The sequence below is a fragment of the Heloderma suspectum genome, chromosome 14 (assembly GCF_057233095.1).
Source record: "Heloderma suspectum isolate Gila_16-S chromosome 14, 16-S_ref, whole genome shotgun sequence".
In the NCBI taxonomy this organism is placed as follows: domain Eukaryota; kingdom Metazoa; phylum Chordata; class Lepidosauria; order Squamata; family Helodermatidae; genus Heloderma; species Heloderma suspectum.
This window is the reverse complement of record NC_139471.1, coordinates 13,151,249-13,178,043: the sequence shown is the minus strand read 5'-3', so window position 1 is coordinate 13,178,043 and position 26,795 is coordinate 13,151,249. Positions and strand designations below refer to the sequence as shown.

Here is a 26,795-nt window from a genome sequence, read left to right as displayed (position 1 = left end):
CCGTCTGTGTTTCGCGGATCGTCAGGCACCCTTTGTTCCATTGTCCGCCCACAGATGGATGCGAATTTTTTCATCATGCAGAAAAATACACAAATAATTACATATATAAGTAGTTTATATAAGTAGTTACATAATTTACATCAATACATAACATTTAGTGTATTGTCCTCCATTCCATTCAATGTTTCCTCAGCAGAAACTTGCGTATTTTTCTATGGATTTATATGTGTAAATTTTGGGAAAGTAAAAAAATCACCCGAAAGTCCACTGACTCTGCATGGCCTGAGGGGGGCACTCTGCAGTAGATTGCACAGGTCGGATTCTTAGAAATCTGAGCTCATTTTAATCCACCTCGAATTTCTCCAGCATCCCTAGTGGCAGCCCTAATTCACCACCACAGACATGGTTGAAATACACATGGATTAAAAACCATGCTTTTAAGAGCTAAGCCTTCTGCCAGGATGGACAAACCTGTCAAGTGTGCTTTCTCTCTCCTACATTCATTAAAAACACACAACTCAAATTCTTTCCATCCTGTTTATGAAGAAATTGGCAAATTTTGGTAAGGTCCTATTTAAAAAAAACTGAAACCAACAAAAATCTCACTCATCCTTAGAAGCTGAACAGCTCAGATCTAAGGTCTCGTAAGAAGAAGAGATGGAGGAGGACGAAAAAGAAGAGTAATGCTCTCTCTCATTGTGGCTATCCAGCAAGGCTAGTAGTAAATTATAACACAGCTATGAAGGAAAATCATGGAGCAGCTCTCTCTCCAGCCCTGCAGGTACAAAACAAGGGCAGGGGGAATTGCATGCCAAGGTCACTGTGAAGGGAAGAAACTCACCTGCTTCTCATTATTTCTCAAGCCATAACCCCACAACAGCAGCTCTCTCTCTCTCTCTCTCTCTCTCTCATTTTTACAAGTCCAATTGGACCATTAAAACACCCCAGGAGTCTTCTGGTTCTGATTAAGAGCTTGAATGTGGGGGGGCTGACTTGTCCCAGTTCCAGAATCTCATTATATTTCTCTCCAGGCCTGTGAAACTCACTATCTCTCTTACCATGGCAGAAATGTAACTACAACATAAACCGACCCTCAGAGGCGGCCGCTGCGAGACATCACCAGTGAGCAAAGGAGGCAGTGGCAGACATGAAAGAGACCAAAGCAGGACCAGGACGATGGAGAAATTGTGACGGCGTGACCCTCCCCCAAAACGGAAAACAGATGACTCAGCAGAGGACATTTCACTCAGTTCCTAGGTAAGCCATGTAAGAGAAATGCCATCAAGGGCCCTTTGAGACCTCTAAGGAAGGGGAGCGCAAGACCGACCGGCCCACCTAGGGTGAACTATCATTTGGGTCCTTCCCTCCCAGAACTGCCCCTACCAGCAGCCGTTCCATCTGGCTGCATCAGAGGGACAGGCGAGACAACAAGGACCACTCCATCGGCCTGCTGGGACCAGATACCATTTGGATCCTCCCCCCTCCCCCAGAATTGCTTCCTGCAGTAACCTTTATACCTGGCCTTATTGTGCAACAATATGAACAAATTGGTACCTGAATTTACTTATTTTCTTCTCTCCCCCCACCCCTGCATTGTTTTATCCTTTTCTTTGTCTACCTTAGATTGTCTCAGGTGCTTTGGAGGCATATATAGATGTAGTAAATAAATGAAATGAACAAATAAGGATCTGGACCTGACCAAAAGGTTAATCTAGGCTAGCACTCTTACTCCCAACAAAAACTAGCCTTCTTCTGGGCAGCTAGCAGCCATGGCTTGATGGGAAAAAAAGCCTGCTGCCCTGGTTGTAAGTGTCCAGGCTCTGGTACTATCAGAGGTAGACTTCCTCTAAACATGGGGGTTCTGTGGACAAAACCTGTTCCACATTAGTCCAAGGAACTCAATTGTCATGGTGCCATTATCCCGCTTCCTTATTCTCCCCAAACTGATCCCCAAATTTATGCTAAGTTTATACTCGCATTCATTATTTGTTTGAATATGTAGAGAGCCAGTGTGGTGTAGTAGCAACAGTGTTGGACTGGGAGCTGGGAGATCCGGGTTCTAGTCCCCACTCGGCCATGGAAGCTCACTGGGTGACTTTGGGCCAGTCACACACTCTCAGCCCAACCTACCTCACAGGGTTGTTGTTGTGAGGATAAAATGGAGAGGAGGAGGATAATGTAAGCTGTCTTGGGTTCCTTGCAAGAGGAAAAAAGGCGGGGTATAAATGCAATAATAAATAATAAATAAATTTTGTTTTAGAAACGGCTGTGGTACAAACGTTAGCTGTTAAATAAAAAAGGAAAGGGAAGGAAAAGCAGAGGGTGGAGAGAAATAGTTCCAGAATATTCCCCTGCAATCATTCTGCACAACATGGAGTATCCTGCAAACACTGAAATCTTGATTTCACCTTTTTAAAAATTTCTAGTCCTTAAGGATGAACTTAGAAGCAGGTGGGCAACGGCTGCTGAAATCACAGGGTTCAAAGCAGGATTCCAGAGGTGCAAGAACCTCCATGCCTACGTAGCACTTTGCCCCTACCCATTATTCTCACAGCAGAGGAAAGACGACTGGGCACAGCAGCAAAGTTGTACAGATCCACCTACTTTGCATGATTCATGCAGCTCACATAATTTGTGCACCTTACAAAATTCAGCTATTTATGGAAAATCATCCTGATTTTTTTTTCAAAACACACACACACACACACACACACACAACCACCACCACCACCACCAATCACAGGATCTACAGCTCTGCTCAGTTCTCTGATGTTACTTTTTACATTTATTTTACCCACTAACAGGCAGAGCATCCAGAATAACCTCATTTGTCATCTGAAAACAAATGCTGCAGTATCTAAGTTTATTGATTAATTAAGGCAAACCCAGAATTGAGTCATTAGCCCCGGGTGGGTTGGAAAAAGCCATACCTGAGCGTCAGATTTGTGAATCTCATTGGTTTCATTTGGCACCTGCAGCGAAAAGAGCGGAAGCCAGAAAAACGTCATTATTTTCACAGCTGAAGACCATTTCACAGCCACCCTCGAGTGACTCCAGCGCAATTTAAGAGAACGGCCCTCCTTCCCCAACACCAGGGATATGGCCAGAGAGTCAGAGCTGAATTCATTTTTCTTGGCTGTCCAGGGATTTTTGTTCTTTAAGCCCATTTGTTAATTGGTTACCTTTTTAATGGGGCTGTTTATTTTGCTGCCCTCTTATGCCCTCTCCCCTTGCATCTTGTTATATGGAAGCAAGGGGTGGACCAAATTGAATTTCTTCCTCCAGGATTTTCCTCAGCTACTGTGAGGACTGCAGCTAAGTTCAGAGGGAACAGGGAAGTATGTGTGTGTGGAGGGGGGGAATGAGATTAGTATCCCTGATAATCAAAAAAGCCCACCACTTTGACCCTGGGAGCCCTGGGTCCACTACACTGCTGCCCTTCCCTTTTCACCATTCTATGCAACTGAACAAAATGAAGAGGAAGGAGAGGAAACAGGGAAGCCATGGGTAAAGGAAAGATGCCTCCCCCCTCCTAGACCTTTGGACCAACAGGCTGTGGGGCAGCAGAGGAAATGTGCACCTTCCCCATGGAAAAGTGTTCCCAACTGCATTCTTGTTTTCCTCCGCTCCATAGAAGTGAATGGGTAGTTTTTTCACACCATTCACTTGCACATGGATGCAAAAGGGGAAGGAAGGAAGGAAGGAAGGAAGGAAGGAAGGAAGGAAGGAAGGAAGGGACAAAATCGACAGCATGCCTCAGACACTGTTGACTAGGGCGGGAGGGAGAATTGTACCCCTCCTCCTAGACTGTGAGGCCCACCCGCTGCAAGCTTGGTGTCAGTAAACACCCCCAGGGGTAACCAGAAGGGGTTAACTGGGAATTCAGATTGCAGGTCAGCTAGGCTGGGAACCACACAGTGATTTCAGCTGAAGATCAAGTACTCTGGACAAGACTGGGGCCTTGTCCAGGGGAAAGACAGAAGGCTCAGCCTTTTGTGCCGAGGCAGTTAAGTAGCTTCAGCCCTGGACTGTGCACTGGATCCTCCTAGACAGGAAAGAGTATAGGACAGCTTCCTGTCCCAGTTGAGCCTTGCTTGAGCAACACCGTCTTCCTGAGCTCTGGCATGTTCCTGTATTCTTGGTTCTTCTCCAGTCCTGGCTTCTGGCTTGCTCCTCAGCCCTGTCTCCTGGTTTGTCCTCGGCTCCGGATTTTGTTGTTCAGTCTGGATGTCTGGCCTGCTTCTTGCTTACACCTCCTCCTTTCTCCTTTAGTCCTGACTCCTGGCTTTGACCTCAGACTGCAGTCCATGGCCCGGCTCTGGCAGCAAGAAAGCATCACCCTCATTCCAACTGGCTTCAGAAGAACAACGTGCCATCATGAAGCCCATAAGAGTGAGGGTAGTGCTTCCTCCCTCACTGGACGGCCAGCTGGGGGGGGGGGAACACAGCACCCACCAGCCCAGGGCCAGTCCTACCATTAGGCAGGGTGAAGCAGTGTCAGGAGCACCCCTGCTGCCTTCTGAAATCCTCAAGTAGCCAGAATCAACATGCAGACAAAAGGGCTCTTTTCCAAGGCTTTCTTTCCTTTCAACCTTTCAGTGATGTTGACAGATGCTAATTGCCTGAGACTAAGTGGAAAAACTCAAAGGAGCAGCCTACCAGGGATTCTAATCATTAGCAAGTCAGTTTGTCTCCATTTGGAGTAAAGTGTGGCAACTCTCTGAACTTAAGGAGTAGGAGGGGAGACTCCCCCCCTTTCCTGTGGGGCATCAGGGCACAGCTGTTGTCATCGTGCCAAGCAGGCTGAGCTCCTCCTCTCAGCGCCTGCAACCTCCCGCTTGTCTCTGTGCCTCGCATCTAGAAGCTCAAGCTGTCCCTCCCTCTCCATGCCCGGGTCACTGTTGCTCCAAGGAATGTGAGTGGTGGGGGGCTCTTCCTCCAGCTGCGCCTCTGAAAAATGAGTGGGTTCCTCTCCCACGGATTGTATCTCTTCCTCAGAATCAGAGCTGCTTTGGGACTCTATGGGCTCAGATCCAACCCTGACAAGCAGTCGCGTCAGCCAACAAATGCTCTGAGGTGGCAGCAAGGTGTTGGAAGAGAGGGCCGTTTGCCTCATGGCCTGCCCTATGCTCCCTAAACTAGCCTGTTGCCTTCAGGTCCAATGGGGGATGCAATTCCCTCGCCGGTGTTGAAGGAATGGTCTAGTCGGCTTTTGCACATGAAATGGGAGAGGGTGCCATCTTGTTCTTTGCCTCAGGCAGCAAAATGTTGGCCCTGAACCACCCAGGGTTGCCCTCACCACTGGCGGTGAGCCTGCAGAGCATTTTTGTTTCCTTTTGCACTCCTCTCCTCAAGCTGCTAGAACACCCTCCCATCCTCACACAGCAGGGTATCGATACTGAGGGAAACATTTCAACAAGCCTAAACGGCACCCACACTGGGACTCCTATCTAGTCAATCAATACTCATTTCCTCAGCTTCTCCTCTCTCCTTGTTGTTCAGTCGTTACGTCGTGTCCAACTCTTCATGACCCCATGGACCATAGCATACCAGGCCTTCCTGTCTTCCACTCTCTCCCAGAGTGTGCTCAAGTTCATATGAACTAAATCATATCCCTTATGGATAGATTTCATAATCTATTGTGGAGGTGAGGAATAGATTTAAGGGATTCGACCTGATAGACAGAGCGCTTGAGGAACTTTGGACACAGGTCCATAACATTGTTCAGGAGGCAGCAACTCAATCCATCCCAAAGAAAAAGAAATGCAAGAAAGCAAAGTGGCTGTCTGATGAGGCTTTACAAGTAGCTGAGGAAAGAAGGGAAGCGAAAAGCAAGGGAGAAAAGGGAAGATATGCCCAACTGAATGCAGATTTCGAGAGAATAGCAAGGAGAGACAAGAAGGCCTTTTTAAATGAACAATGCAAAGAAATCGAGGAAAACAGTAGAATGGGAAAGACTAGAGATCTTTTCAAGAAAATCGGTGATATCAAGGGAACGTTTTGTGCAAAGATAGGCATGATAAAGGACAATGAAGGCAGGGACTTAACAGAAGCAGATGAGATTAAGAAGAGGTGGAAAGAATACATAGAAGAACTATACAGGAAAGATCTTATGGCCTCTCTCCTGCCCCCTCCCCAAACCTTATTTCCCAGCCCTTCACCAAGTTCCACCTGAGTCCAAGCTTGGAGAAACGTCTCCCAGGAGCGAGACGGGTTGCGGCGAGTTTCCCTGCTCAGACTGCTGGCACAGGTGCTGTAATAGGCCTGACAGGATTCCTTTGCAGCTCTGGCATCTCCCATCCACAAGGTCAGTTGTCGCAGCGAACCCTGGAAAGAAAGTGTGTGTGTGTGTGGGAGGGGAGCAATTGGCGTATTTAATAGCCTGCAGAAGAAGTGGTGCGTGTGGCATTCTCAAGTGCGGCATCCCGCTTCCGATGGCGAAAATGACACCTTGTGTGGCGTGGTTACAGTGTCAGGCTGGGAATGAGAAGGCCTGGATTGAAATCCACACTCGGCCACAAAGCTTGCTGGGTGACCGTGGGCCAGTCCCCATCTCTCAGCCTGTCCTACCTCAGAGGGTTGTACTGAGGATAAAGTAGAGGGGAAAGAATAATGTCTACTACCTTGAGTTTCTTGGATAAGTGTAACAAACAAATGAGTTTATGCCACATGAGGTTAAAAAAGAAAAGAAAAACAAACTCTAAGTTGTCAGTCAGGCATCTGTGGTACAGCAGGGCACCTTCAAAAAAAAAGATGAGCACGTGGGAGTAAAATTCTGACATTCAACAGACTGCAAACAGCAAACAAGTCCTTCCAAATTTCTGAAATGTGGATGTTATTAGCTATATCAGCGGTGAGCAACGGTGGGAGGTCCAGGACCATTTTTTTTGCCACCCTGGCTCTCCTTCCTGCCAACTGCACTGGGGGTAGAAAAAGATAAAAATAACGTTTAAAAGAATCAACAGTTTGCCACCAGATTGTGATGGTGAACCACTCCACAGCATTCAGTAGTGCTAAAAGGATTTCATGTGCTTTAAATGGTTGTGGACTGCTGGAATTGTTGTAAATTGCCCAGAAAGCTTCAGCTATTGGACTCAGGCAGTGCAGAAATGAAAGTAATTAATTTTCTTTCTTTTAAAATATTTCTTGGCTGCTTTGCAGGGCAGAAGCCCCCTGTTATTAATAAATAATAATAATAACAACAATACATAAATTATTATTAAATAATAATTTCATTTCATTTCTATACCACCCAATAGCCGAAGCTATTGCAATAATAACTTGACCCTCTTGGTAATCCACAGTAGCGACAGAACACTAAAACGGACAAATTTAGCTTGCAAATGCCATTTATGGAACACCATTTTGCTTTAAATTTGATTTCGGTGCATGGTGAGGGCTGCACTGAGTGGTGCTGGCAGGGGTTGTACAGTAGCCCACAGGCTGTGTTGCTCACCTCTGAACTATATGATTTGCATGAATGCTGATTAATTATGAAATTCAGAGTTGTGGAAAAAGAAAAGAAAAGAAAGAAGAAACCCAATCCTGGTTCTCACCTCAAAGGGGATTTCAAAGGGTTCAATGAGACCTCCAATAATCACGAGGCCTTCTGTGGCCACCTCCATCCCAAAGTAGCTGGACCAGCCAACACTCTCCACCAGGTGACAGTCCACATACAGAACCAGTCTCTCTGCGGAGATGCCAAGGGCAACACGGTGCCACTTTCCATCTGCCAGGGAGGAAATGGGGAACCTACAAATCGCAGCACCGAAGGGGACAAAACACAAGTGAGAAAACGCCAGCAAGGAAGAGTGGCTACCAGATAGAGGGCCTTTTCTGCTGTGGCACCCCGGTGTGGAACGAGCTCCCTAGAGAGGCTTGCCTGGGGCCTACGTTGTGCTCTTTCCGGCACCAGATGAAGACCTTTTTATTTTCCCAGTGTTTTAGCATTCCAGGCTTTTAGCTCTGCTATTTTAAATGTGTCACTGCATTTTAAATCACAGCATTGCTAGTTTTTATGCCGGTTGTACTTTTATACTGTAGTTCTAATGCACTTCTATCTGATATTGTTTTTATGCTGCACTTGGTGGTTTTAATTTTTGTGAACCGCCCAGAGAGCTTCGGCTACTGGACGGTACAGAAATGTAATAAAGAAAGAAAAAAACACACACAATGACATTGTATAGAGCAGTCCCCACATGGTTGGATGTCAGGGTGGAGACTGAGTCCATAGAGCCCCAGAGCAGTTCTGATTCTGAGGAGGAACAGCAATCCATGGGAGAGGAGCTCACTCATCTCTCACAAACACAGCAACTGGCAGAGATTTCTCCTGCCAGCATTCCTGGGATGGTGACCCTGGCAGCAAGAGAGCGCTGGAGGGGGGCTTTCTGGATGCTCAGCGCAGACGCAGGGAGCAACGACAGACGGAGGGTGCCAAAAGGAGGCGCTCCACTCGTGTGGTGCTCAAACAACGGTCGCATCCCGAGGACCCAAGGGAAAGAGGGAGGATCTCTCCATAGCCCATAAGTTCAGGGTCTTCCCGTGGTTCCCCTTCAAACAGGGACCAACTGCCTTACCTGGAGCTTAGACTACTCTGCTATCTTTCCCCAGTGCTGTTCCTTGCTTAGTCGCTAGTGATTAGTATCTGAAAGAGTCATAAAGTAATAAAGGAATAAAGCCTTGGAAAGAATCCTCGTTGTTTGTGTCCTGAGTTGGCTATTGGACGGGACTGTAAGAGGCAGCTAGGGCGCTCCTGACATTGTATTGGTCTGGAGGCCTGATTCTATCAGGTCCCAGCCAAAGCAGTATCTTTAGGTTACCAAGAACCACTTGTACAAAAAAGATGACAATTTATTGATAGAAAATGGATGCAGAATAAATATGTAAAGGAAGCTCACACTTCTTTCCAGCTAATCAAGTTGTCAGATCCAGGTGTCTATCAGAGTCCCCATGATAGACAGAAGCCGTCCCTTGAGCCAGATATTTCTCAGGCTGGCAGTGCACACTGCCCCCTGGAGCGAGACCACCTTGGCCTGCTTTAAACAATGCTTGTATACCTGTTCTTCCATGCCCGAGTGGATGCATACAGCATCACAGTCAAGGCAATAAATTACAGAGAAAGAAGCCCTCTGGGCTTGGAAGCTTCCCAACTCATTATGGAGACATAACACTATGCTCTTATCTGAGAGGGACCAGAACAACCTGGCAAAAATCGGACAGCTTCACGCCTGCAAAACTGCCCTTGCCTGGTACCAACTTTCCAGTGTGAGGCCGCCTATTTAGGGAGCAATCCTATGGCCGCTAGTCAGCAGCTAGATGGCCATAGGACATGTGGTTTTCTGGGTACCGACCCCAGAGCCCACGTTCCCAGGTTGGTTCCTGGAGAACTCACCTTCCCCCATTCCGCACTGCCTCACAGGCAGCGCAGAATAGCCCGGTGCTCGCTGTTTGGAAGAGGAGCGCAGAGAGGCTGAAACGGGGCGTTCTGGGGCAGGGAAAGCGGAAATGCTGGTACGACACATCCTATGTGTCATCCGGCAGCCTCCTCCCCCACTCTGCCTTCCTGCAGCTAGACAGCCGAAATCCCCTCTGTGCTTCTCCTGCCCTGCATTGGATAGGCGGTCGCCGCGGAGTTCTGAGGCAGCTGCCTATCCCTATAGGATTACGCCCTTCATTATTGAAAAGCTGCTCTCTATTCTAGGTTAACACAGGTCTCAATGCACTCAATAAACCATGTAGAACGTGACTGTGAAAACTCACTATACTCTCCGTCATCTTCAGATGAAACCCACTACACTGGCCCTCTAAGGACACTTTTAGCATCTTAGCATTCCAAGGGTTTTTTTAGCTCTGTCTTAAATACCTGCACTGCTGCTAGGTTTTACTCTGGTTGTATTTTTATTCTGTAGTTTAAATCTATTAGATTTTATATTGTATTTTCTGTTGTATTCTTGTGGTTTTAATTTTGTGAACCACCCAGTGAGCTTCAGATATTGGGCAGTATGACAATAAAATAAATAAGGACTATACAGTTTAGAGCTAAGCCCTACAATGCTGTCAGCATGGTGTAGTGGTTAGAGCAGGTTTTGCCTACCTTGGGGTCCCCCAGATGTCGCTGGACTATTTATTTTATTTATTTACTAGATTGTGTTTTTCCACCACCCCCACTCAACAATAACATCAAGATGAGACCAGACTTAATTAAAACATAACTTAAAAAACAAATAAATTAAAAGCACAATTGAAAACACAATAAAGGAAATAAACAGCACCCAACCCATTAGGACCCCCTTCAGCAAAAGACCAGGTTACATGCCAAAGACCTGCCTGAATAAAAACATATTTGGCTGCTGGCAGAAGGACAACAGAAAAGGAGCCTGTCAGGGTCCTCCCTGAGCAACTCTTTAAGGATCTCTTGCCTCCTTAAGAGTCCCATCTTCCTTCTTTTAAACTTCCCCTTCCCAGTAACATGGGCTTTAGGCTGTAGACATGGGGTGACTGACACTCTAGACTCAGGGTTTAACCACAACAGTTTACTGGTAAATTAAAGTAAGCAAATCACAACTAACGGTATTTACACAGTAGAGCTGAGTGATACAGAAGGCCTTAAGAGAAAATAAAAGTTGCAAAATGCATGTTCCTTTGCCCTAGCTGTACTTCGACTTCTCCAGGCTGCTTCTTCCTGCTCCCTCTTCAGACTCTGGTCTCCCCAACTCTGCTCTTACTGGCTCTCTCACTCTTTATATACCCTCCTCCCTCAGAACCAGAAGTATTCCTTCAAACCTGAAGGAATGAAACTTAACTGGGGAAATGAAACGAACTTAACCTGGGAAATGAAACTACTCCTCTCAGAGATACTCCCTCCCAACAAAAACCCCAGGCTTCTAAGGCTGACCTTTTTCCTCTTTGCCTCTGTAGGCCTCAAACTTTCACAAAGCCAACCTAACCTCCCTCAGCAGGCAGTTGCAGATACTGGGAGAGGCCACCAAGAAGGTGGATTTCTCAGATCCCCAAGAAATACAACTCTGATTGTGGCAGGACTGAGAGAAGGGTCTCCATGGAAGATCATAATCCCCAGGCAACCTCATTTGGGAGAATGTGGTTTTTCAGAAAGCCTGGTGCCAAATCATATACAACTCCCATCGCTCCAGCCAGCATGGCTAATGATTGAGGATGATGGGGATTGGTCTATAGACCTATAGACCAACACCCCAAACCATCATCCCCAGAGGATTCCAAGCTTTTGTCCTCAGAAGAGGTGGTGCCCACAGCAGTATCTCAAATCCCCAGATGCATCCATGGAAGACTTGCTTCCTATCTTTGGTACAGGATAATTGTGAAGGAAGGAAGGGAAGAGAATGAGTGAAGGGAAGGAAAAGAAAAGAAACTAGCACAGAGCTCACTCATAATGGCGTCTCCTGCTGGCAACAAAAACCATAGCGTAAGGGCTAATCCGGATCTGAAAGAGGATGTCATTGCGAAGGCTGATGATCGTCAAGAGGCTGGTGTCCTCCTTCAGAGAGTACCTGAGCGTCAGCAACAGGCTCAGCTCATCCGCAAAGCTAGAATTGAAGCGGAGGAGGTGATCAGAAAGCCAGTATGATGTGGTGTAGTGGCTAGAGCTTTGTGCTCTGAGTGGGGATATCCAATCCCTGTTCAGCCATGAAGCTGACAAAGTGACCATGGGCCCAGTCACTCTCCCTCAGCCTAATCTTCCCCACGGGGTTGCTGTGACAATAAAGTGGGATGGCCCAGACGTGTGCCACTCTGACTTCATTGGAGGCAGAGTGGAGAACAAACATGAGAAATCATCAGGACTATGGTGCTAGCCAGGAATATGGGCACCAGCGTCTCCGTCGCTAACCTCTAATTGGAATGATCCTGTGATACAGCCAAGCTGGAAGGATACCACTTCAATACTGGTACATAAGAACATAAGAAGAGCAATGCTGGATCTGATCAAGGGTCCATCTAGTCCAACCAGCTGTCAACCAGGAAATCACAAGCAGGATATGAGTGCAACAGCACCTTCCCGCCCATGTTCCCCAGCAACTGGTGTACATAGGCATGCTGCCTCTGATATTGGAGGTAGCATAGAGCCATCAGGACTAGTAGCCACTGATAGCCTTTTCCTCCAGGAATTTGTCCAGCTCGCTTTTAAAGCCACCCAAATTGGTGGCCATCACTACATCCTGTGGTAGCTAATCCCATAGTTTAACTATGCACTGTGTGAAGAAGCCCTTCCTTTTATCTTTCCTGCATCTCCCGCCAATCAGCTTCACGGGGTGACCCCCTTGGGTTCTAGTATTATGAGAGAGGGAGAAAAATGTCTCCCTGTCCACATCATTCATAATTTTATACACCTCTATCATATAAGGGGGGTTCATGTCTGAAAGCTTCTGTGGGTGAGAAAGCAACTTTTTAAAGGGTGCAGCTATTCTGTCTTTAACTGCTTAAAAAAAAACCCAAAGTAGCAGTGGGAAAACGGGGGCGGGAATTACAAATAGATGAGAAGTCCCTGTAAATTTCCATGAATGAGCCAGGGCGCCAGCACAATAAAGCCTCATCCAAAATCCAAATTTATGCTGTGAAGAACTTCAGAAGAGCCCTGCTGGATCAGTCCAAGGGTTCATCTAGTCCAGTATTCTGTTCACACAGTGGCCAACCAGCTGTCAACTGGGAACTCACAAGCAGGACATGAGTGCAATAGCACCCTCCCTACACATGTCTACTCAGCAGTAGGTCACCCCGAGTTCAACAGGATGGTCTATTAAAGAATTCCCACCTTTTGGATTACATCTTTAGCCTCTAGTACAGGGGTAGGCAACTTGGTGCACTCCAGACATTTTAGACTTCAACTTCCATTAGCCGCAGCTCACATGACCAATAGATAGGGACAATGGGAGTCCAAAACATCTTGAGGGCATCAGATTACCTACCCCAGCACTAGGCTTTTAATAACATCTGTATTGTTTTAACATTCTAATCATTTGGATTTTAACAATATCCGACATATTATGGCTTTGGTGAACATAGGAAGAGCCCTGCTGGATCAGACCAAGGCTCAAGGTAAGGCTGCCTGCTGAGCTTCAGGTATAAGAACATAAGAAGAATCGTGCTGGATCAGACCAAGGGTCCATCTAGTCCAGCATTCTGTGCACACAGTGGCCAACCTGCTGCCAGAGGGGAACCCAGTGTGGTGTGGTGGCTAGAGAGTTGGACTGGGAGCTGGGAGATCCGGGTTCTAGTCCTCACTCGGCCATGGAAGCTCACTGGGTGACTTTGGGCCAGCCACAGACTCTCAGCCCAACCTACCTAAAATGGAGATAAAATGGAGAGGAGGATTATGTATGCCGCCTTGGGTTTCTTAAAGAGGAAAAATGGCGGGATATAAATGCAATAAATAAATAAACCTGCAAGCAGGAGACGAGCACAACAGCACCCTCCTGCTGCTTCTGTGCTCAGTACGATTGTGTCTGTGAACCAAAGTGGGAATTCAAACTTCTAACCTTCAACCCTACTGTCCTGCAGTAGCAATCCGGCTAAGGATAACCTGGACATGACACTCACTTCTCCCCAAAGACTTCTGCAGAAGGGATGCTGAGAGTAGCATACTGGCCAACCTCCAGGATGCTGCAGTTGGCTTCATCATAGCCAAGAGAAAAATTGCCAAACTCCTGGCTGTAGGAGACCAGTTTATCCAGCACGTTCACTTCAACTGCATTGGAAGAGAGCGGGAGGGAGGGAAAGAGAGAAGGGACAACATGAATATACTGTTTGCTGTGATAAAGCTGCACAAGAACAAGTCAACAGGAGCAAAGCTACATGATCAAACAGGCCCCATGTGATCGGACTCTGATTTCAACCGATTTCAGCTGTCTAACTGGAGCAGTTCGGGGTGGGGGACAGGGGAGGCCAGATGATGCAGTAGAAGCTTCATGAAGAGGCTTCTGCCATCCTGTCCCCTCCCCTCCCCCAGGAATGCCCTCTTCTCCCCTGCTCATTGGAAAGCCAGGATCTCTTCTCAATCATCCCAGAATGCAGTACACGGAATAACGCGCTCAAGTAACAGGAAGCCAGATTCCAGCTGAACATCAGGAAAAACTTCCTGACTGTTAGAGCAATATGACAATGGAACCAATGACCTAGGAGGTGGTGGGCTCTCCCACACTGGAGGCATTCAAGACGAGGCTGGACAGCCACCTGCCAGGGATGCTCTGACTTGGATTCCTGCACTGAGCAGGGGGTTGGACTTGATGGTCTTGTGGGCCCTTTCCAACCCTACTATTCTATGATTCATACTACCTATGAGGCAAGGTGGGCAGGGAGGTGGTTCTCCAGGAACCAACCTTGGAGAGCTGGCTCGGAGGTAAGTTCCCAAAAACTGAACAATCCTATGGCCATCTAGCTGCTGTCTAGTAGCAGTAGGATTGCACCCTAAGACACCTAGGTCCTTCACATATACTGCTGCCAAGACAAGTCTCCCCCATCCTATATTTGTGCCTTTTTAATTTTTTGCCCCTGAATTCAAAACGTTATATTTATCCCTGCTGAATTTCATCTTACTCGATTCAGCCCAGTGTTCCAGCCTCTCAAGATCCTTTTGAATCTTGGTGTTGTTTTCTATGGTGTTGGCTGTCACTCCTAGCTTTGATTCATCTGCAAATCATATAATTTTGATTGTTCTCTAAGTGCTGTCACTTATCTAGCCAAAATGAGGTATCAGCAGTCTCGGGTAGGGATGCTCTTGGTCACAGCGTAGAGCCCACTGAACCAGATGAACCAATGGTCCATAAGGCAGCTACCTACAGTCCCCAACCTGATACATGTTGGTTGATCCCATAAAAGACGACAAAATAGACCAAGAAATAGTCACCCCGCCCATTTTCTGAAGGGCAGTTAAGCCATGTCAAGACAAAAGGAAGGGACCACAACACCGTGGTAGACACATACTTTGCAGGGCGGTGAAAGCCCACTGCCAGTCAGAGTAGACCAGGGGTCCTCCACCTTTTTAGACCCGTGGGTGCATTTGGGAATTTGAGATACTGCTGCAGGCAGCATCACAAAATGTATAGTCAGTAGGTCACCTCTCTGGCATCTACCTTTTGCATCTATAGGTCTTAGGTTGCATCTTATTCAGCAAAAACTTTTGCTTCATGACCACTGGATACCACCATGTCTCTTTGCTAATGGATTGTCTAATTCAGCTAACTGCTGGTGGTGCAATACAGCTAATGCTTCTCTTAGACATACGCTTTGGCAGTGTCCAGTAGTTGCTTCTTTTTTGCAGGGACGTTATTACAAAGAAAAATTGCACAGCCTTTAATATTCACTGATGTATTCACTCTTTTAAATTATTTACCTGCTTCGTGGAAATTCACAAATGGTCAGCGTGAATGGACTGTTTGCACCCTCTTGACAGCTGAAAGACTGACAGTACAGCAGTGGAAAGAGAAACACGCACCTCCCTTAACACAATGGCTTGAGGACCTTACAACACTTTCAAAATTTGAACGGGTGGCATATAGACGTCTCCTTCAAATCGATACTTATGTGGATATTTTTGTTGCAGCTGAAGTATAATTGCTAGAAAGCTGTATGCGTTTCATACAAATCTATGCATGTATATTAAAAAAAATGGGAAAAAATAAAAAAATATTTTCAGGTGCTCACAGGCACCCTGTTAGGGACTCAAGGGTACCTCATTTGGGATACTGGGGGGCAGTACTGGGCTGGATGGACATACAGGGCTTCTCCACATGGGCTTATATCGTGCAATCGAGATTGGTTACTCACAGATGTTTTCAGGTCCTTTACACAACATTGTCAACCTCCAGGGCCCCTCACATGGTTTATGCCCTTTACCCTGCCTTTGTAAAATGTGGGGGAAATGTGATTTTTCTCTATGAAGCTCAATGAAGCACTTTACTTACCGTATACTTCCATAATGGTGCTATAACAGCAGCACCATCTAGTGGCTGTAAAACAAAACATATAGAACTTACCAAGAAAGAAAAGCCGCACATGTCAGCCTGTGTAAAGGAGCCAATTGGAATCTCACAAAGAATCTGGAAGCAGAAGCCCCGGTAAGGCTGGGGGATTGGGGCCTCATGTGGTGAAGCCCATTGTCTGACCTAACGTAAGGAAGCTTCATGTGCTTGTCATCTCCTCTTTAGATGCACATCCCTCTTGGCTTGAACCACATGCTCCCCATGAAACAGAAATCACCCGCTGCCAGACAGATGTGTTAGCCTGCCATGTCCAAGTTCACTTGAAGAAGCTGGATAGCGCTGTTGGCAGGGGGAGCGGGGAGTGAGAATCTTACACCCTGGCTTGCCAAGCATGAAGCTTGCCAGCACCATCTGCCACCACTTGGGAAGGGTCCAGACCTCGCACTCTGCTTCTAACTCCCACCAGAGACAAGGCAGAGATTGGTTTCAGGACAGATGAACACCCCTGGAGTGCATTGTGCACTGTGAGCTGTCAGTACAGATCAATGCATACCAGGCATGGCCTTGCCGCTCCACTGGATAATACGTCAATTGAGCAGAAAGTTGATTTCATCCAGTTTGTGTAGAGTAACAGCTCTGCCTTTGGCCTCCTAGGCAAATTGGGTTGTTTGGCCCAGAAGGAAGAGCTAAAGAGCTACAGGAAAGAAGTTCCACAGCAGGGATGGTGAACCTGTGGCCCTCCAGATGTTGGATCCCAATTCCCATCATCCCTGACCTGGAAAGCCTTACAAGTAGACATTTCTTCCAAGGAGTATGCTCATTTCACATTTTGGATGGTTTCCTTTGGCACCTTTTGGCACCAGCCCAACCGTCCTCCCTAGCAAAGATGTTTTCATTTTTTTATTTGCAATTCCCACCGACCCAAAGACACAAACATTTGCCAGGACAATCAGTTCAGCCTGGTTAATATTGTCTCCAGGGGAGCTTTACGAAGAGTGGGATATGAAGCACAGAAAAAAGAGAGAGAAAAACATCGGGGGGTGGGGAACCCCGCAGAGCAAAAGGTAGAGTGGTCTTCAGTGATAACTGATCACTCTTTGGATTGCTCACTGGAGCACCTGACGGAGGAAAGGATCCATTCGGAGCCTGATAAGATCAATGACTTAATAGATCCTATCCATCTGTAATTCTTCTGGATTACCTTTCAGAAAACAGCCTGGTCCAAGAGACTACACAGAATCATGAATGTACAGTTCAGTTAACAGATTTTAAACAATAGACACTTCTAAATTGTGCTGTCACTTTCTCATGCATGTTCAGAGCTAAATCTATCACCGAAGCAAACACTTCTGCTGAAGCCTGAAAATAAGCATTTGGTTTTGACAGCAGAAATTATCACTGCATAGAACTCATACCGCACAGACACGTTTTTTTACCTGCGTTCCATTATAAAGTAATCCCAAAGCTGGGTACAAAACCAATAAAACACAATAAATCTGGATCCAGACTTATGCTGGATCAACTGCGCTGACATAAGTGCATTTTATGGGTTTTAATTGTTGTGAACTGCCCAGATATGTAAGTAGTTCAACCAGGCTCTTGGTGGCATCTTTGCTGTGGCGTCTTGCAAACACCACAACATAGATTCAATTGAAAGCCTAGCTGAACAAACGGGCCTTTAGTTGGCATCGAAAGCTTGCAGGATTCCATGCCAAATGTACAGGCACATAAGAAGAGCCCTGCTGGATCAGACCAAGGGTCCATCTAGTCCAGCATTCTGTTCACACACTGGCCAGCCAGCTGCCAACGGAAAACACACAAGCAGGACATGAGTGCAACAGCGCCCTCCCACCAATGATCCCCAGCAACTGGTGTCCACAGGCATACTGCCTCTGATATTGGAGGTAGCACATAGACATCAGGACTAGTAGCCATTGATAGTCTTCTCCACGAATTTGTCTTAACCCCCTTTTAAAGCCATCCAAATTGTATGTGAATGGGGAGGGAATTTTGCAATCAGGATGCCTTTATCAAGAATGCCCTCCCTCTTTAACCACTTTATTGGTCCCACTGTGGCTTTCCTGAGAAGTAGATACATGCCTGACTCCATAGACACCTGTCCCTCCCACAGTGACATGTTTCTCAAAGCCAGTTTAGAACAGAACATTTATATGCTCCCTTTGCCCACCCAAAAATTCAGCTGTCCGGAATGCAAGTGGACGTGAAAGTAAGCTAAACTGTATGGATAGGATGACTCAACAAACATTGTCAACAAGCCAACAGAAGATTTATATTGACAGGCTTGGTCTGATCTGTAAACAGTGCATGCTGCAACACTCCAAAAGGAAACTTAATTAGCAAATGTAAAGGGATCAGCCTGTGGCTTTGATAGTTGTTGGTACTTGTCAATTAAGGCCTGAAAGTGTGCAGTTAAACTAACACAAACTATGCATTAATGTCTTTTCTTATTGTGCTGTCTGACCCTGGAGCACATTGTTGGAATATAATTTTCTCCAACTCACAGCAACACTGAAGTGCTGGCAGTGGGGAATTGGGGAAAACCGGAATTCTTAGGATTCTATCAAAAGTCTCCAGAAGTCTATAGAAAATGTCTCACCATTGCCCCTACACACATCCCAGTTGTTAGACTGTGGCTACTGCTGGTCTATACCTTATGTGTGGCACTGCATGCCATTTTAATGTTCCTAACAGAAGTTTTATCAACACCTAACAGGATGAAAAATCACAAAATGGCCCATTTAATGCCTTAGTGCATGAAAATTGATTCCTGACTCGTTCAATTAAGACCCCTGAAGCGAGCGGCCAAATGGGAATCAAAACCTTCTGCTACCACGTGACATAAACATTATGCAGTCAAGGCGGACAGGCCAAGGATGACACTGACACTTAGGCCGGTGGGTCATTTTGCTTGGGGGTGTGTGTCAGCCAATGGGTTGGCTTCCAATGGTTCCTGGTACATTATGGTCCCACTAACAAGTGCTGGGGCGGGGCAGGGGAGAGAGAGACAGACAGACAGACTCAATTGCTGGCATTATCTGGATTCAGTTCTTACTGTTGATTATATTATTATTTTTATCATATATTGTGTTTTGTGGTCTTAAACTCTGTACGCCTCCTTAGGAACACAGGGCAGAGAGAAGGGGGTGGGGGGAGACAGCATTCATTGCCCTTCCTCCATTTTTCCCCCTCTTTGAGCTATTTCCTTTCCATTGCTTGCAATAGGAGAGAAGTGTCCTTGCATTGGTTGTAGCAGCCTCAGCAACAGGGCTGACCACACGCCCAAGTACTAAACCATGCCAGTGTTCCAGCAGACAGGTGGGGATGCTAAACAAATTCCAGATGGATTAAAATGAGCTCAGATTTCTAAGAAGCCAACCTATAGAATGCACTGCGGACCAACCTCCTCAGGCCACGCAGCATCCACAGACCTCCAGATCTTTTCTTTCCTGAAATTTACACATATTTATTCATAGGAAAAGACACACATTTTTGCTGAGACTGGTAAATATACACAGGGAAAAGCTGAATGGAACGGGGAACAGTATGCTAAATGTTACACACTAATGTAAATTATGTAAACTATTGTGAACCCACTAACAGAATGATGTGCATATTTTTTCACATAAGGAAAACAATTCAAATCCATCTGTGAACAGACAGCAGAACAAAAGCCACCTGACAATCCACAGAATGCAGACGGAGCAGATTTTCCACAACCCATGCACCCCTAAGTCAAGGGAGTTCAGGCAAAGGCAGAAGTGATCAAGATAACAGGCACAGAGTCAAGCACAGGCAGTGAGTCCAGTACATGAGAGCCACTGTGGTGTAGTGGCGAGAGTGTTGCACTGGGAGCTGTGAGATCTGGGCTCTAGTCCCCACTCAGCCACGGAAGCTCACTGGCAACTTTGGGCCAGTCACAGCCCAACCCACCTCACAGGGATGTTGTTCTGAGAATAAAATGGAGAGGAGGAAGATAACGGAAGCTGCCTTGGGCTCTTTGCAAGAAGAAAAACATTGGGATATTAATGCAACAAAACAAACAAATAAATATATGGAGTCAGGCAAAGCAGGAGCAGTCAAACAGGCAGCAGTCAAACACAGTTAGGCAGTCAGATACATAGACAACCTACTGGCAGAGTCAAGCAAGAGTCCAAAGGCTTGTACCAAAGAGGTTCAAACACAAAACAGGATCAAGAACCCCAGAGACCAGGCAAGAGACGCCACTAAAACCTCATTTCCAGCTGCCCTGATGGAAGGCTTTTAACCACAAAGGTGGCTGAGCCCCACCCAGGCTCAGCTGCTGTCCATTAGAGCTCTCTGGCCAGAGCCCTACTCAAGAGGAGTCACTTTCTCCCAAGGAGACCATCTTTGTAAGCCAGCACTCCTTCATCCAGGAGCCCCACTGGCTTGTCGCTTGAGGCGACAATGCTCCTGGGGGTCAGGGGATGGGTGGGTTATTTATTTATTTATTTATTTGATGTATTAGCCACCCATCTGGCCAGCTACCCAGCCACTCTAGGCAGTGTACAATACTAATAACAACACAAAATACAACAAATTTACATAATCAACTGAACAAAACAACACTGCTCTAACAAACTCTAACCCACCCCAAATGCCCGCCTGAACAGCCAGGTTTTTAAAGCCCGGCGGAAGCTCATCAAAGAGGGGGCATGGCAGAGGTCACTAGGGAGGGAATTCCACAGAGTGGGGGCTGCCACAGAAAAGGCCCTCTCCCCAGTCCTCACAAGCCTAGCTGTCCTGGCTGATGGGACAGACAGAAGGCCTTCCCAGGCCGATCCCGTTGAGTGGCATCCCTGGTGTTGCTGGGGCTGCTCTTTGAGATAGGTTGCTCAGCATCTGCTCCAGAGTCCCCTCCCCCTGACAGGGAAGAACCTACAGCGGTCTCCCCTGAAGGCCCAGACTCCTTCTGGTCTGGTGCCAGAGACTGATCTAGTGTGCCCTGGATTTCTGGGGACTCTGAGGAGGATTCCTCTAGAGAGGGCATGACAGGAAGTTGTTCAGACCAGCTCCAGGGCTGGTCAAAATGTTTCCCCATGTTGCAGGCATGGTTGGGGGAGGGAGGGCTTTGGATCCTTCACATCCAAAGCTCCACTTGCTCTGCTCACACCATGCATGCAATCTCCCTCTCCTTCTTGCCAGAGCTCTGGCATTGGAGCTATGACATCGGAAGGGTGACACTTGCAGAGCTTTCCATGGGGCAGGGAGGAGGGGACCTGTGCTCAAATCTCCCCCTCTGAGTTTGGAGTTCTGTCTCCATCCTCAGATGGGGAGATCTGCTTTTTCCTGTGGATCCTAGGATTCTCCCCCAGGATGATAGGACTGTGCCTGTATTAAAAACTTCAGAGGGGCACATCATAAAAAGCAGATCACCGATTAAAAGCTACTTGAATTTTATGAAGTCTTCACCATCTGTCAAAAGCCAGGAAGAAATGGCAAATTTCCACTGGAAGAGAGATCCACAGTCATGAGGCCACCACTGAGAAGGCCTCATCTTCACAGGTGTAATGCCACACAGGGACTGGACGCAAAGCCGGTTTTCCGAGGCCAGGCTTAAAGACCCAGCAGGTTCATAAGGGATCAAAGAAAACGATACACAGCTTTCAATCCCATTTGTGGCAGAATGATTAGGGGGAAACCAGGATGGTCGTGTGTCCTACTTTACAAAGGGAGGTCCCCTGTTTGAAAGCATCCTGTATTTGAAGTGCTCTCAAGTCAAAGTCTGGATTAAAGATAAAGAACCCAAAGAAGGGAAAGCAACGAGGGGCTGTGGCATCCCTACCCATCCAAACTTAGCCCTTGGACTGCTGATTGAGCAGGAGGCAAACAGGACATCTGGTTACAGACCCCCCATCCCACACTCTGTATGTGAATGGGAAAGTTGCATACATACAAACATACATACATACATACATACATACATACATACATAAGAGAGCAATCCTATGGCCACTAGACACTGTCTAGATGGCCATAGGATTTTTCAGTTTCTGGGAACCGAGGTCATCCAACCTCAGCTTCCAGAAACCACACTCCCTCCTGCACCCTTGCAGCTGGAGTGGTTCTTTCCACACCGCAGTCATCTCCGTGCTCATAAACAAGAGTGAGAGAGGGTGAAAAGAGGGCAGTCCCGGGGGCAGGGGGACACCGTGGAAGCTGGTTTAGACAGCTTCCTATCAGGTCTCCGGACCCTTCCCTCCCCCTCCCTGAAGTCATGGCTAGACAGTGGAAAATGCATGTCTAGCCACAAATGCAGGGCGGCTGGAGCATGGAGGAGAGGATTCCCTCTGTGCTCTGGCCACCCTGCATTGGATAGGTGTCAGCCTCCAAGTTTGGAGGCTGACGTTTATCTTGATATTCTTGCACCCTAAATTAGCTTACGCAAAGCTGTGCCCTTCCCCATGAGAAGGACTTTGCTCACCAGGAGCCCCCCCCCCCATGCAGTTTCAAGAGAACCAGCTGATGGAAAGAGCCAACTGTTCAGTCCCCATTGGGTTGGGTTGGCCCCATCCCCCACCTTTCAGGTTTTGTTCTCTGAAGTTTTTTGTGTTTTTTTGTCCTTCTGAAAACTTGGGGTTTCCCCGAAGCCTGGCGATTTCTCCCTCTTCAGCATGGATGGTGTCATTTTGGCTACATAAGCATTCACCCTCCGATAATCAGTTTGCTATTAGTATATGATGACTAAATCTAATTATTGCCATGTCCAGAGGGGAGCAGATTGTGGATTACCAGCATCTAGGAACAAGCCACAGGGAAAGGCATCTCTATTAAGACAAGGTTGGGAAAGAAAGTGCCAGACTAGATAGATTATCCTTCCCTAACAAGGTGCCCTCTGGGTGTTTTGGACTACAACATCATTTATCCTTGTTGGCCATGCTGCTGCTGCTGCTGATCTGATGTGAAGGCTGGAATAGTTCATTGATCTGATCCATCAAGACAATTCTTGTATTGTTATGGCAATTTTTGCTTCATTTACAGAATCTTCCAATTTGCAAAGGGCAATATTTAAGAAGCAAGAAATGGCAGCAGACATGAATGAAAACCATTGTAATGATATGGTGTCTTTTTCACAACACCCTTTGTTACTCTTTGCCCAGTCCTACGAAAATGTCCAAATAGCGGTTTTAGCATCTGGAGTTGCAATCGGAAGCCTGCAGCTCATTAAACTTGTGAAGACCGTTGGCAACAGCACACAAGGATGATGTCACCAATCCCACAGAGCCGACACCCCTTCAATACCTCGACTGAAGATCAGTCACCTTGGGAAATATGCCGTGAAATTGGAACCTGCCATATGAAAACAACCCAGAACCATGCTCAAGGCTCCAATTTGAATGAAAATCAAAGAATGAAAAGGTGAACTGAAGATGCAAAAATCAAGTTTAAACGTCGTATCTGAGCCTTCATAGCAGGGCCGGCCCTACCATTAGACAGAGTGAGGGCAGTTGCCACAGGTGGCAGATGGTGGGAGGTGACAGCAAGGTGTTGAAGGAGAGTGTTGTGTGCCCTGCAGCCTTCCATGAGCCCCTTAAGTCAGGATGCTGGAGAAATTCGAGATGGACTAAAATGAGCTTGGATTTCTAAGAATCTGACCTGCGGAATCCGCTGTGGACTCTGCATGGCCATGCGGAGTCCGTGGACTTTCAGATCTTTTTTTTTTTTTTACTTTCCTGAAATTTACAAATATTTATTCGTAGGAAAATATGCACATTTCTGCTGAGGAAAAGTTGAATGGTATGGGGGACAATACAGTAATTGTTATGCACTAAGGTAAATTATGTAAATTGTTGTGAACCCTCTTATGGAATTATTTGCATAATTTTTCCACATAACAAAAAAAAAATTGAATGCGTCAGTTTATTTATTTATTTTTATTTATTAAATTTCTTAATCTCCCATCTGGCCGGTCACCTGGCCACTCTGAGTGATGTACAATAATACGGTTTTAAAACAATAAAATTACACATTAAAACATCATTTTCTAAAATTTCCCTAACCCACCCCAAATGCCTGCCTAAACAACCAAGTTTTCAACGCGTGATGGAAGCTCATTAAAGAATGGACAACAGAACAAAACATGCCCAGCAATCCACGAAACACAGATGGAGTGGATTTGACATGATCACTATCCTTCATCACTATCCTTAAGCTAAACTTCTGCCTTCAGGTGCAGTGGAAGATACTTCCCCATTGCCAGCCCAGTGTTGAAGAAAAATTCAACAGCCTGGCCAGTCAGTTTTTATGCATGGATTGGGAGGGGGGGGGATTCTTGTTCTTTTCCTCAGGCAGCAAAATGTCTCAGGAAGGAGTTGGTAAAAACACCGCACAAAATCAATTTGGATGCAAACACCTGTACAATCACATCAGGATTGCTTTTTTTTGCAGTGTTTTACTGATGCATACATGTGCATTGGTAACATCCAGGAGAGAATGCTGCAGAAAGCCCTGCACTTTCCAAATTCTGGAAAGAATTGTAGAAGTTCAACTGGAATCCAGGAGGTGCTGTACATGGGGCAGAGCAAATGGGAGGAACAATAAAGCAATGTAAGGGGGGGCGGTGTCCTGGCCATGCCCTCCATTTTGGAAGTAATCTTAAGCCAGCTCTGGCAGTTCCTACTTTCTGACTCCGGTTCCACAGAGCAACGAGCCGTTAATACAACATTCCCAGGCTGCTGACCATTTGGGAAGGATGGGGGGAAGGGAGACCTAGGGAATAAAAAGTTTTATAGTGCCTAATGCGCCAAAGACTGCAGGAAAATCTGTTAAGCATCATATTCTATCCCAAACTGTGGCAAAGTAAACCTGTGGTGGCAGGGGTAGGGGGAGTGAAGCTCCCTTTGCCAGACATAAAGAATTTCTATCACATGTAAGTCAAGACAAGGCATCTGGTCTTACATGAGACGGAAGGTAACGGGGGGAGGGGACCGCAGCCTGTTACTCCAGAGGGAGGCTGCTTTCCATTTTTCTTTTTTTCACAGCTTCACACAATTAATCCCCAAAGCATATGGATCTGGTAAGTTACCACAGGATGGAACCGCTACAGACAGATCAGGTTTTTATAAAAGGGGCCCACAGCATGCTTTATGGTTTGGGGGTGGTACATTGAGGAGGAGGGGTGGAATTCTAGGAAAATAAAATGCATGAAATAAGTAAAATTAGCCAATTGCTCCTCTGCATGGACAATTAGGGTGCCTGATGAGGCCAAAGGCTTCCAGGATTGCAGCTGACGGGAAGGGGAGGGGGGACGAAGAGCTTACATTCCCTGTTCTGTTGTTTCATTGTTCCCCTAGTGCCCCGACTTCTGCTCCTCCACTTATAGGAAGTAGAGAGAAGGCCAAGCAACAAAGGAAGAGTACAGGCAGGCAGCACAGAATTGCAGGGATGGCATCAGGAAGGCTAAAGCTGAGAATGAGCTGAGGTTAGTGAGGGATGCTAAAAGCAGGAAAAAGGCTTTCTTCAGCTACGTGCATAGTAAAAGGCAGAGGAAAGAAATGGTGGTTCAGCTATTAAATAAGGATGGCAAAATGATAACAGATCAAAGAAAAGGCAGAAGTACTCAATCCCTACTTTGGCTCAGTCTTCTCCCAAAAGAGGGTCTACGACCCCCCTGGCAAAGGCAAAGTACAGGCTGAAGGGGCAGGATTGCAGCTTGAGATCGATAGGCATATGGTCAAGGAACACCTCATTACTTTGAATGAGTTCAAATCCAAATGAACTGCATCCTAGAGTAATAGAGGAACTGGCAGAAGAGCTTTCAGAACCACTGTCTATTATCCTTGAGAAATAATGGAGGACAGGTGAAGTGTGCCAGATGACTGGAGGAGGGCTAATGTGGTCCCTATCTTCAAAAAGAGTAAGAAGGAGGAACCTGGGAACTACAGACCAGTGAGTCTGACAACAATCCCTGGGAAATTTCTGGAGCAGGTTATAAAGCAGTCCATCTGTAAGCACACTGAAAACAATTCAGTGATTACTCTCAGCCAACATAGATTTGTCAAGAACAAATCCTGCCAGACGATTCTGATCTCATTTTTTGATCAAGTCACCTCCCTTGTGGACTGTGGGAATGCTGTGAACATAATATACCTCGACTTCAGCAAAGCTTTCGACAAAGCACCCCATGATATCCTGATGAGCAAACTAGCTCAAAGTGGGCTAGATGAAACAACGATCCGGTGGATCCACAGTTGGCTACTGGATCGGACTCAAAGAGTGCTTATCAATGGGATCTTCTCAAACTGGGGAGAGGGAATGAGTGGGGTACCGCAGGGCTCAGTCCTGGGCCCAGTGCTTTTCAACATTTTTATTAATGACTTGGAGGAGGAGGTGCAGGGAATGCTGATCAGATTTGCAGATGACACAAAATTGGGCAGACAGAAACAGAATTCAAAGTGATCTTGATAGACTGGAGCGCTGGGCAGAAAACAACAGAATGACATTTAATAGGGATCAATGCCAAGTTCTGCATGTAAGAAAAAGAAACCAAATGCACAGTTACAAGATGGGGGATACGTGGCTCAACAACACTACAAGCGAGAAGGATCTTGGAATTGTTGTCCATCACAAGCTGAATATGAGCCAACAATGTGATGTGGCTGCAAAAAGGCAAATGCTCTTTTGGGCTGCATTAATAGAAGTATAGCTTCCAAATCCCGGGAAGTACTAGTTCCCCTCTACTCACCACTGGTTAGGCCTCATCCGGAGTACTGTGTCCAGTTCTGGGCACCACACTTTAAGAAGGATGCAGGCAAACTGGAGGGGTTCAGAGGAGGGCAACAAAGATGATCAGGGGACTGGAAACAA

At 46.5% G+C, this 26,795-nt stretch overlaps 1 protein-coding gene across 1 annotated transcript in view; it reads right to left on the bottom strand.

Moving 5' to 3' along the window:
- COL27A1 (collagen type XXVII alpha 1 chain) overlaps positions 1–21,030 on the bottom strand; it is a 146,261-nt gene extending 125,231 nt beyond the window's left edge. Inside the window, exons 1-7 of the mRNA XM_084820772.1 lie at positions 20,872–21,030; positions 16,325–16,406; positions 13,570–13,717; positions 11,435–11,561; positions 9,392–9,443; positions 7,557–7,729; positions 2,931–2,972 (exon numbers count right to left, since the gene is read on the bottom strand). Coding sequence (XP_084676898.1) covers positions 2,931–2,972; positions 7,557–7,729; positions 9,392–9,443; positions 11,435–11,561; positions 13,570–13,717; positions 16,325–16,406; positions 20,872–21,030 — 783 coding nt within the window. The remainder of the gene's footprint in view (positions 1–2,930; positions 2,973–7,556; positions 7,730–9,391; positions 9,444–11,434; positions 11,562–13,569; positions 13,718–16,324; positions 16,407–20,871) is intronic.
- Positions 21,031–26,795: the final 5,765 nt, after the last annotated feature.